Raw genomic sequence first — 12,057 nt, 5'->3', positions numbered from 1 at the left:
TCAAAAGATAAGGAAGCAGAATAGATTTAAGTTTTGCAAAAAATCATAAAAAAACTTATAAAAATCATAAAAAATTCATTAAAAATATATTAGTCAAAAACAAACCTCGTGATACATGAGGAATATTAGTCTGTATGTTGCAAAAGTGGTTCGACATCTCCAGGTCAAAAATTAAGGAAGCATAATAGATTTAAGTTGAGCAAAATATCATAAAAAATAATAATAGAAAGAAAAAAAAATCTTTAAAGAATCATATAAAATTCATTAAAATGTATTATTCAAAAACAACCCTAGTGATAAATGAGGAATATTAGTCTTTATGTTGCAAAAGTGTTTTGACATAATTCAATGACACGATTTTATTCTGAATATTAAATAAATATAAAAAACCACGGAAACATAAAGGACCTCACTGAGCCTCAGTGGAGCTGGGAAACTTACGCAGATGACGTACGCACGCGTTGCAGTTACGCAGATGACGTAAGTGTGGGCGGATCTGTGGGAGCCAGTAGCTGGAGTGGAGATCTCCGTCGGCGTTAGCCACAAGGATTGGATTACTCCTGCCGGGGCTCTGGGTTGTGAGCCACCAGACATGGTTTTACGGAGACCACCTAACAAGTAAGAGCCTCTACTCGGGCTACGAATGTAAATATAACGGCTGTGTTTCTAAAATAACGGGGAAAAACGGTCGAAAACGGCGGGTTTTTCCTCTCTGAGCCCGGTTTCTCAGAGGAAGGAGGTCGACAGATTTAAGGGGAAACGTTAGCATACGTTTCCTCCCGGTTTTCAACGTTAAATATGATTCAATTTGATGTAAAAGTACATTAGAAACCCGTACTAAACCATTATTACCACTGTAAATACACATTTTTAGCTTTACAGTGTGCGAATGTGCGACTACACCAACTGTAAATGGGACATGACAGTGACAGCCATCTTCAGTAGCCTACCGTTACAGAGGTGGAGCTGTGTGTCCGTGATGTTTTCACTCCAAAATGACTTTAATAACGGTTACCGGTGTGTTTTTGTGTCATTTAGAGGTTGAACACAGCGTGTCGTCGCTAATAGTCATTTTTAATTATTGTAATTAAAGGTTTAACCCGGTGTTTATGACAGGAGAAGGGAATGGCCTGTGCTGCGTTCAGGGACTCCTGCTCCACCATAGCGCTAAACGCGTCCAAGCGTCTGTAAATTCGAGCTTTAACGCGTTTCCTTTGATCGCAAATGTTTCTTTAATGACGCAAAATAAAAGATAATTCAATAATACTCGAGGAGAGAAGCGTATCCGTGGTGTTATGTATAGTTTGAGTTAAAGTGAGACACAACATAAGAACAATGAGGCACACACACCTCGCACAAAATGGGAAAAATATGTATTTTACAAAGGTTTCTATGAGTGTTTTTGTTCGCATGGAAACGCTATGTTTGGGTGCCGTTTCTCGTTTTATGCGTGGTGTCGGGGTAAAGGGTTTAAAGGCCACTACAGTGATCGTGATTCAGATATTCAAACATCTCCGAAGGCGTCGTATTACGTAATAGTGGAGGGGCTGGGCATGCAAATCGTGCAGTGGGAGACGTAGGAGGAGACGTGTACACACACACTCACACACACGCACACACACTGGAAGTGACTATATTACATTCTTGGGGTTTTGACAGCTTTTGTGCACGCAGACACACACGCGGGACACTTCGTCAGAGAGTGAAAGGACGCGAGGATAACTCCGTATTATCGGTAAGACTCTAACGCTTGTCTTCATGTATCCATCATCACACACTGCGATCGGGATAGAGACGCGGATCCGTGTGTGTGTGTGTGTGTGTGATCGGGTGGATGTACAGCTGAACACTGCACACACACCCGGTTGTTTATCTGGGAGTCACAGTCCAGACTCACCTGCACCTTCAGCTGTATTTACGACTTAACATGTAAGCGATTGGCGTTAAAAGATGGTTGCGTTCAGGTGCAACATGGTTGGTTTTGCTGCGTAGTGTTTACATCAGTGCTGGGCTATTAAGCCACGTGCTGGTGGTGGCTCGGGACCATGTGGCCATTGTAAACACTGCTCCCTTGTGGGGCTTTTTCTGCGCTTTCACCAGGATGTGTGTGTGTGTGTGTGTGTGTGTGTGTCTTTGACCGTGGGTTGTTATTACGGTGCAAACAGTGGGATGAACGTGTGCAGGGCATGTGTGTTCGGACAGGAGCCCGCAGACACTGTAGCTGCGGGCTCCCATTGTGCTCTTGGGGAGAGTGGAGTATGCATTATGTAATGTCACCAGCCTGCACTGTATTTGCATGGAGCTCCCCTTCCATCCGCCTCACACACACACACACTCACACACACACACACACACACACACTAATAATTAGCTCCAAGCACTTATCAGTTTAAATGCCACAGTTGTTAAAGGAAAGGTCAGGTTTCTACACGATAACCAAACGTGTTTGGGATCCTCATCAGGTCATGTTCCTCCCACACACACACACACACACACTGACTGGTGTGTGTGTGTGGGATAGTGTCAGTAGACCACGGCATTGTCACACCATTGTTCTGTCAGATGCTCTTTTGTGTCAGGGCTGTAGGTCCACTTAAACTCAATTTACTGGCTGCAGTAAATTGATATGAATCTTTAATGAAGCACGTTTGGTAGTAGTGTTGGTAAGACATGTGGGATAGTGATGGACCGAAGCATCGGACGGGCGATATTTGCGTTTTTTAGGTGTATCTGTATGCGAGATGAGGGCTGCTGCGTTCGCTGATAGGGTTTTCCCGACAGGCGTCCACAGGCAGCTCCGTGTTGCTGGAGACCCTTTTTTTTTTTTACACACTTTCCAACGTTGATTTGTGAAAAATAGAGATTATTTTCATTTGTGTCTCGGCCCAAAGTGTCATTTGTCGTTTCTTGCCTTGTGTTTAAAACCTGATGAAGGAACCTTGTTCTGAAAATGTTGTTTCTTTGATATTTAATAAATCATTTTTAAGCACAATGACGAACAAACGGCACCTTTAATTGTTGAAATGAGACCAGAAGGCTGAATTATAAGGCTGTTACACTTTACGCAGTGTTTGCACATCAAATAAAAAAGTGTGTATCACTGACTGCCACCATCTAAAGGCTTAAGTGGCTGTTTTCAACATTACGCACCGTACAGAAGGCACAGTGGGCACCACGCCGGCTGCTTTAACCAGGAAAACACCTCGGCCCGACGTGTGTTCAACTTCATCCGTCTCTGTCCTGTGTAGTCTGAACACTGAACCAGAAACTGCCAATGAGTTCTTCTTCTTCTTCTTCTTCTTCTGCATTACTAAAGGGTTGCCAGATACTGTGACAAATACCCCCCTCAAGCTTTCTTGTTTCCTTCACTGTAAAATCGGGAGAAATTACTGACCGGGCGCCCCGCGGGAGATAAGGTTAAAAATCGCGAGCCTCCCGCGTGAATCGGGTTTGCGAGTATGTTTTTAAGTTCAATAAACGCTCCTCTTTTTAAAATTAAGACTCGTAACGTGTCTTATCATCGTTGTGTAAATTTTTATGATGTAAATTGAGGGAGCAAAAGTAGAATCGGCTCCAAATATCGGTTCATGAATATCGGTAGTCCGTAGCGGACATCGGCGAAGGCTGATGGAGTGAGTGGGGTGTGGGCATCGCCTCTAAAAAATCCACATCGCTCGATCCCAAGTGTGGGATGTTAATAAAATGGTTTCCTTCATAATGTTCATTAACCAAAGGTAACATTTGTGCAACAACAGTGTCGTAATAACAACACCACCGGGCTCAACACCGTAATATTTGACACAGTGTTGGAAGGCACACGGGAGAATCGGGGCGGCGGAGGCAATTTACATATAACTACTAATTAATAACTCATCTCATCTTCAACCGCTTATCCGGGTCGGGTCTCGGGGGCAGCAGCTTTAGCAGGGAACCCCAAACTTCCCTTTCCCGGGCCACATTAACCAGCTCTAACTGGGGGATCCTGAGGCGTTCCCAGGCCAGTGTGGAGATCTAATCTCTCCACCTGGTCCTGGGTCTTCCCTGAGGCCTCCTCCCAGCTGGACGTGCCTGGAACACCTCCCTAGGGAGGCGCCCAGGGTTCATCCTTACCAGATGATCCTGAACCACCTCAACTGGCTCCTTTCAACGCTAAGGAGCAGCGGCTCTACTCCGAGTTCCTCACGGATGCTGAACTTCTCCCCCTCTCTCTAAGGGAGACTCCAGACCCCTTCCTGAGGAAACCCATTTCGGCCGCTTGTACACGCGACCGCGTTCTTTCGGTCATGAACTAATTAATGTGTCCACGCCTTTTTAAAATTCATAGTGAATCAGGGCTGCAATAAATAGTGATTGTCTTAATCGATACAACACCACAGAGGATTTTCTCGATGAGTCACTTTGTCCAAGAACGACATAAAATAGTGATTTTCCACACGCCGCGGATTTTCTTTTTTTATTTGAATAACGGCTCAAAACCTAAAGATAAAAGATGAAAAGCTGGAACCAAGGAATGTTTGTCGCCTCTGCAGGAAAACGACCGACGCCGATAATCAATAATCAGACCAGTTGCCGATTGAATTTTCTGTCAATCAAACAAGCGACTAACGGACCAGTCACTAAGGGGTGTGACGATATATGGATCTGGATCTATGAAAACATAATTACATGTACCTGTAATCATCTTTAAAAATAGGCCTTTATTTATTCTTTTCATTGAAAAGAAGAGTTTCTTTATTTAAATGTCTGAAAAAGCTCTATAATTAAATTGTCAAATCATTTTTTAACTGCTTTTTGTTGGTTGATATACGTGTAACTGACTGTTAATGGATGTTTAATACCAGTGTTTCACACCCTTACTACTCATTGCAGCTCTATTATCAATGTATTTGTACATAACTTACACATATTTAGCTTTATTTTACTTTTGTTTTCCAGCAGCGACACACTGCTGTGCCTTTATATCGAACACTAGTAGTTTAACACTTATTTTATTAGCATTACCAATAGCGCGGTCCTTATATCCACGATCATTTCAAGTACGTTCACACACAAACTGTGTTTACCCAACTTTTACTCGACCTGCGTTTGACCTTTTCACATCACACGGTTACTCAAGATGTTGTAAAATAGTTTGCTGATATCATTTCCGTCGGTGAGCTCATTGAGAGTTTGCTGCGTTATATTCGCTGGAAATCCAATGAGGTCGTAAGCAAAGTAGTTTCATTTTATTGGATCCTTTTATTTGGTCGTAGAAACATAATGCCATAACTCTTTATTCACTCAGGTAAATATGTAGCACTGTGGCAGCAAACATCTCCTGTAAGGTTAAAGTACTCTTATAATTCACGCCGTATTCAAGGAAACCTGCGCTCTCATACTAAAACAAGTAGCGTCCGAGCGCTATTAAAGCAGCGGTGTAAGGCGCGCGGATAACGTGTGTTCATGCGCTCGGACCGGCCTCCAGCAGAGATACCCAGACGATAACCTGTTGGATGTACAAAGGGAAAGTCGGTCTTGTAAAGGGAGATTCAAGGGCGCGCTTCAGCGTGACAATATGCAGATCAGCGTGTAAGTGACAGAGAGCCTGGAGCTGAGACGAACAAGGTGCCTGAAAGCTCGCTCCGAAGGTCAAAGGTCGCAGATTCAAGAGATGGACACTGTCCGCGTGGACCCTCGAGCCAGACCTCACCTAGACCTCCCTTTGTCTCTGTCACTGTTTAGTCTACACACACACACACACACACACACACACGCTCTACTATTGTCTCATTAATATCATTGCCATCTGCTCCATATGTAACAGCCCAATTAGAGGGATGCACTTTGACCCTACCTGTCCAAATTTAATTTGAAAATCTACAGCCATCCCCGCGCACTCCTCTTTCCTAACTCTCTCTTACACACACACACACACACACACACACACACACACACACACACACACGCATATATATATAATCACAGCATGTTATAGGCTATCCAGACTTTGACCTTTCATTGTTGTCTCTCTACAGGGCCTGAGCTGATTTGTCAGCCTTGTGCAGGTTTGGTTTTCACCCCCCCCCCAAGTGTCCACTGGATATCAGCTGAGCATGGTGGTCTGAACAGAGGAAAGCCTGGCACAGCGTGTGTGCGTGTGTGTTCACTCTAACACAGCGAGGCTCGACCGAGAGAGGAGCAGAGACGGACCGGAGCAAAGGGAAAAGGCATATTCAAACACACCATGTCTCAAAACAGAGAACTGGTGGTTTTCTACATAAACTACAAACTCTCCCAGAGAAACTATCCGCTCAACCACATGGGACTCATAGAGCCTCCGAACAGGACTGACGGGGGGGAGGCAGGGTTGGGTGAGGAGCAGCGGGTAGCGACGCACGCCAACGGGACTTTTAACGGCACGAGTCCCGGGACCCCACCTGCGTCCCCGCTGCGGCAACAACGGTTGCCGTCGACAGCGAGCCTGGACGCGGTGAAAGAGGCCCTCCGGGACTCGGCCAACGAGTTTGAGCTGCGATACGCCCGCGCCTTCAGCGATCTGCACAACCAGCTGCACATCACGCCGGCCACGGCCTACCAGAGCTTCGAGAACGTGATGGATGAGGTGTTCCGGGACGGGGTCAACTGGGGCCGCATTGTGGGGCTTTTCGCTTTCGGCGGGGCGCTGTGCGTGGAGTGCGTGGAGAAGGAGATGAGTCCGCTGGTGGGCAGGATCATAGAGTGGATGACGGTCTACCTGGACAACCACATTCAGCCCTGGATCGAGAGCCAAGGAGGATGGGTGAGTCTCACACCAACACACAGAAACAAGTATACACGGTTTCCATCTAGTTTGGGAAAATACCTATGGATAGTGTTTTTGTTTCTTTGTGACTCTCTTTGAATCAATGAAAGACCAGGTTTGCTGAAGTGTTTGTGTGTGTGTGTATATTGTTTACATCATGTGTGTATTCGGCTGTTCAGTCTGACGTAACACCCTTTCAAATAAGATTTCCGGGTCCAGACGCTCCGTTGAAACAAAGCAGACACAACGGCCAAACTTGTGAACAATTACGATATCCCCTTTTTTGTCAGTTAGGCGTCTTTTTCATCGATAAGAAAGAGGTAAAATGACAATTACGTTGTTTTTTTAAATACTCAGATCTGTTCAAATCTCGGGGAACACGGCACTGCAGCGTTGGACCCGGAAATCGTATTTTGAAAGGGTGTTACATCCCGTCTTAAGAGCCTGATGATCTGCCCGGCCTGACCTCCAGTCACACCGTATCACTGGTGTTGGGTTGAATTTCACCAGAGAAAGACGATCCAGAGGATAGTTTTAATTTCATCCTTCATGTTGAGACTTATCTCGTGCCGATAAGCCCGCGTGCTAACACTTCAACTGTATCAGCCTCCATGAGATTGTGACACGACACAGGGGCGGGGTTGAATCTGCAACCAGAGAATGAAGAAAGACTTCAGATAAGATATAATAGAGAAGACCTGGATAACAGGCAGCGCACTCGTGGCATAAAAAGCCATCTGTGCTTAAAAACACAGTAAGAAAAACAGCATGTTTGTGCGGTCAGCAGCTGGGTCAGCTGTTCTCTAATTGATCAGCAACATGGAGCTCAATGAGCTGAATCGAAGTGGGAGCTTAACAGCCTACATCAGGGCTTTGTAGCTCTCTGCAGACCGCCTGCCTGGGGATCGAAGTTCTCTCATCACAGGGTGGGATGAAGTCCAGGGCTTTCACAGATAGCCCTTTGTTTCACTCCGGTCAGTTGATTGGCTCTGTGCTTTGTCTTTCTCCCCTTCTCTTTCCACTATCTGTCCATTTTTGCCCCCGTGCCCCGCACTGTCCTCGCTTCTCTCACCGAGGCAGCTGCATGCAGATGAAAGCTGTATTTTCTTTCTGGGGTTAGCTTTAAAGCAGACTGTCCTTGCGCTGACGTGTGTGTGTGTGTGTGTACATGCATGTGCTCTCATGAACACCTCCAGGACAGTTAAGGTCAGCTCTTTGTCTTTGTGCCGGCCATTTGATGGTATGAAGGAGATTGTGGTGAGGGGAGGGGCTGCTTATATTTTCCCCGGCTGTATAACGCCAGGCCGAAGGTCGGTCCTATGGAAACTGACATCCCAGTGGCTAAACCGCGTCCCTAGATGAAAATCCCATCGGGCACACGGCGGCTCCGCTGTTGCACTGCAGACCTAGAATCCATTTATTTATTTCAATGTCCGACTGGAAATAACACAGAAGGGAGGGGGAATAGCGGGCACGGGGTTGTGGAAACAGCTGACAGGATATGATATATGTGATAGTAAAGCTTTGCAACATGCTGAGGTTTGTTGTTTCTTTGTTGAGGGGACGCTGCAGCAGCATCCTTACCTGCTCCTGGAGGTCTGGTCCCACGAATACACTACGCTGTGCTTCTGGCCTGTTGTTATCATTCAATTTTGTACAGATGCAGTTTGTACATGCACGAATATCCCCTTCAGAATGAATTATAATTACTTTAGTGATTCTGACTTCATTTAGCGCCACCACGACAGCAGAACTTGAATTTGTCCTTTTTTACTTTGGTTTATGACCAAACACAAAGTGCAGACTCCGCTGTCCTTGCTAATGAGCATTCGTTGCTAGCTAACATGGTAAACTGAGATGGGAAACATAGTGACCATTACCTGCTAAACATCAGCATGCTAGTATAGTCACTGTGACACCCGCTGTGTCCGTGTATCCACAAGGGTCTGGGTTGGTCTGCGTGATGTGATTTTCATCATCATGTCAGGGTCTGGGCGGGCCGTCCTCGTGCCGCCCCAAAGACGAAGCCGCTCATGTGTGGAGCACGCTCTTAAAGCTGATAGTATGAACAGAGCTACTACGCTCCGTGGTGTCCACAGCGGTCTGTGCGCACGTGGGGAGTATAATCTTTTGTCTTGTTGGTTCTTTGTAAGATCACAGGTTCCCACGAGACCCTGTGTAGCTAGAAACACAACAACACAGACTACAACAACTACATAAAGGTTGACACCGCCATCTACTGTCTCAAGATCGTAGTCACAACAACAAAAAATAATTCCAGCAGTCGGGTTGCCAGGTTCGTTGCCGAGTGCGTCAAGCGATCAGCCTGCGCCATGTTACATGATGACTCACACAGGGTACGATGTAAACAGAAGGTGACAGAAAGTCATTGTCAAACCCGACAAAAATGCTTTAAAATATTTACTTATTGTAGTTTTTGGAAAATACTAAATTTAGTCCCCCCCAAAATGGCCCGTAGGTTTGTTATAATTCTCTTTAAATATAGCTTTTAATAAAGATTCTGCATATTCAGCCTTTTATGTAACTATTATTTAGTTGTTATCATTTGTCCTGATAAAGGTTGTTAACAGTATCGATACTTTGAAGCTCTTCAAAAGCACATTTCAAAAGGATACAGATACAATATCCACATTTGCATCAAGTATCCAAGCAATAAAAAAAGCCGATCTGCGATCAGACTTTCAAAAAGCAGCTGCGTGTTGGTTCGTGTCCACTGACTTTTTCTGCACCAGATCATTTGAATCATCCTATTATGTGTGTAACAAGGACATTTTTCCTTTATTTTCTCACGGTACCGGAAATATGTTCTATTCAAACTTGCATTTTATTGAAATCCTAGCGTCGGGATCGTAACCTAAGTCCTGAAACCTAAACGGCTGTTCCAGTTCCAGTAAGCACTTGTTCACAAACCGGAGGGAAATTCAGGGTAAAACCAGATGAACCGCAAAGAGGGCTGCTCTGACGGGTAATCTAGTTTCTCGTCCTGACCACTCAGATATTTTTACCACCACAGTGTTATCAACACATCTGTCATAACGCGATTGAGCTCTATGATCTCATGAAGTCAAACCCCCACACACACACTCCCTCAAACTCATACACACAGTTGCACGTACAAGGTAGTTGGCTGAGCAACGAGTCCGTCTAACGGGATCGTTCAGCTGCTTGCGGTTCGATGCTTGCGTGTCAGTGTAACCTTGACTTGGAGAAGTGAATGACTTCATCTGAAATGCTGAATGGATCAGTGTGTTGAGAGAATTCACTGGTTAGGTTTCACTTCTCCTGCTGCCCGGATAACATTGGCTAGAGCACATGATGCCACTTCCTTCCTTACTATACCAAATTCCCTGTTCTGTTTTTGATGGTATGGTGCCGGAGAGAGAGCATTGGCTTCATGTGTGTGTCCTTTGTCGGGGATTCAGAAGTTGACACACTTGCCTCGGGGGCAATCCCAACCCCAGCCACAGCCGCGGTGCCAAACCAAAATATACATTTCAGTAGGTGGTTTACCATTACGGTCCTGTCATTTCTTCCCATCGCTCTATTGATTCCCCTTCTTAGTCACCATATCATTACGTTATCTCTCTCTCTCTCTCTCTCTCTCTCTCTCTCTCTCATGGGTGTTCAAAGTCAGCCCACACTTTCTCTCAAATGCACCAGTCTCCGAGTAAACCCACATGAGAGTTTGTTGTTTTTCTTTCTATCTTTTCTGTCTTTTATACCCTCTTCCTTCCTTCCTTCCTTCCTTTCCTTCCCTCCCCTGATACCTCCTCACAGGCATGAAGCAAAGAGCCGTTGGCAGATGTGGGAACATGAGTATAGCTGTGAGGCAGGTGTGCCCCGAGTGTGAGCTGATGAAATATTAGTCTGCTCTGAGCGGCAGCAAGGTCACTTTCACTCCGCTCGATCACTCCGTCTCATGATCTTATTGTTGCTTCCCAAGCTTCTTTCCTTTTTCTGTTTGGAAGGAATGTAACGTAGAGAAAGTAGAGGAAACAATTCAATAAATCAATCTTGTTGATTTGAGCTCAGGGTTATTTCCCCCAAATTGTGCATTTACTGTGTTTGTGGTTGTCTAAGCTTCATAATCTGACTCCAAGACAGTCAGTGCGTTTACGTGCACATCAGTAACCCAAACATGAACTCACCCCGGTTAAGGGAATAATCGGATTATTGAAGTACCCCTTGTATACATGAGAGGGGGTTGAATGGGAAAATGACGGAGTAACTCGACCTCCGGTGCAGTAGGTGGCGCTCCGCCAACATACAGCTGGACTCAATACGTTTTTTTTCCGGTTCACCTTTTGTCGAAATCACAAACGGAGAAAACGGCCGACTTCCGGACACAATTACAACAGAAACGGGTCTTCTTCTCATCACTGGTGGTGATGTTACGAAGTCCTCCCTCGGTTTAATGGTAACACTCTATTATTGTTGTTTTTTTCACGTTGCTACCTGCTTTGTTGCTTCCTGCGCCATTGGTACCTGCTTTGTTGGTACCTGCTTTGTTGGTACCTGCTTGGTTGCTTCCTGCGCCGTTGGTACCTGCTTCATTGCTTCCTGCGCTGTTGCTTCCTGCGCTGTTGCTTCCTGCGCCGTTGCTTCCTGCGCCGTTGCTTCCTGCGCCGTTGCTTCCTGGTTTATTCTATTTCCAGATCAAAAGCCACCACCAGGGAAGTGGGGGAGTTCTAACCCCGGCGCAGACGCGAAACCTGATAGTTACCCGAGAACGCTGTTTACATGCACGAATAATCAGAGTTCTCTAGGTCTGTTAACCGGGGTATGAGAACTCCGATTTTACCCGAGGTACGGTGTGAACATGGTGTTTAAGAAACTCAAGTTCGCCCTTAACACGGATATTATCTGGTTTTTAAACTGCATCTAAACGCACTGAATGTTGCATTCACAAGCAGCTCTTTGTTAGGGGTGAGTTTTTTCAATATAACTGCACAAAAATGCCCCATTCTGTCCAGAGCTGAGTAGTGACAGACCGATACATCGTCCGATATTTGCGTTTTTTAGTTGTATCGTATCGGCCGATGCGGGCTGCTGCGTTTGCCGGTAGTTTTTTCCCGGCATTATTTACAGACAGGCGTTCACAGGCAGCTCCGTGTTGCTGGAGACGCCTCTTTTAATGTTCCTTTTTTTAAATTGGGACTCGTAACATTTGTTATCCTCATTGTGTCTTTTTAAGATTTTAATTGTGGGAGCAAAAGTAGTGTCTGGTCCAAATATCGGCTCATGAAAATCGGCAG

General features: G+C 45.5%; 1 protein-coding gene across 3 annotated transcripts in view; it reads left to right on the top strand.

The window, feature by feature from the left end:
* Positions 1-520: 520 nt before the first annotated feature.
* bcl2l1 (BCL2 like 1) overlaps positions 521-12,057 on the top strand; it is a 35,161-nt gene continuing 23,624 nt past the window's right edge. For 2 of the 3 annotated variants that reach the window (XR_014593346.1, XM_083920138.1), the window contains exons 1-2: positions 521-618; positions 6,015-6,778. Coding sequence is in view for 2 of the 3 variants with exons in the window: in XM_083920138.1 (XP_083776264.1) it covers positions 6,224-6,778 (555 nt within the window). In the remaining variant the exon portion in view is untranslated. Of the gene's footprint in view, positions 619-1,611; positions 1,736-6,014; positions 6,779-12,057 lie in introns of those variants that run through there. The other variant, XM_083920139.1, reaches the window with a different exon arrangement.

Source organism: Echiichthys vipera (genome assembly GCF_963691815.1).
Source record: "Echiichthys vipera genome assembly, chromosome: 9".
Taxonomy (NCBI): Eukaryota; Metazoa; Chordata; class Actinopteri; order Perciformes; family Trachinidae; genus Echiichthys; species Echiichthys vipera.
The sequence above is the reverse complement of the archived record's forward strand: the minus strand, read 5'-3'. Positions and strand labels throughout refer to the sequence as shown.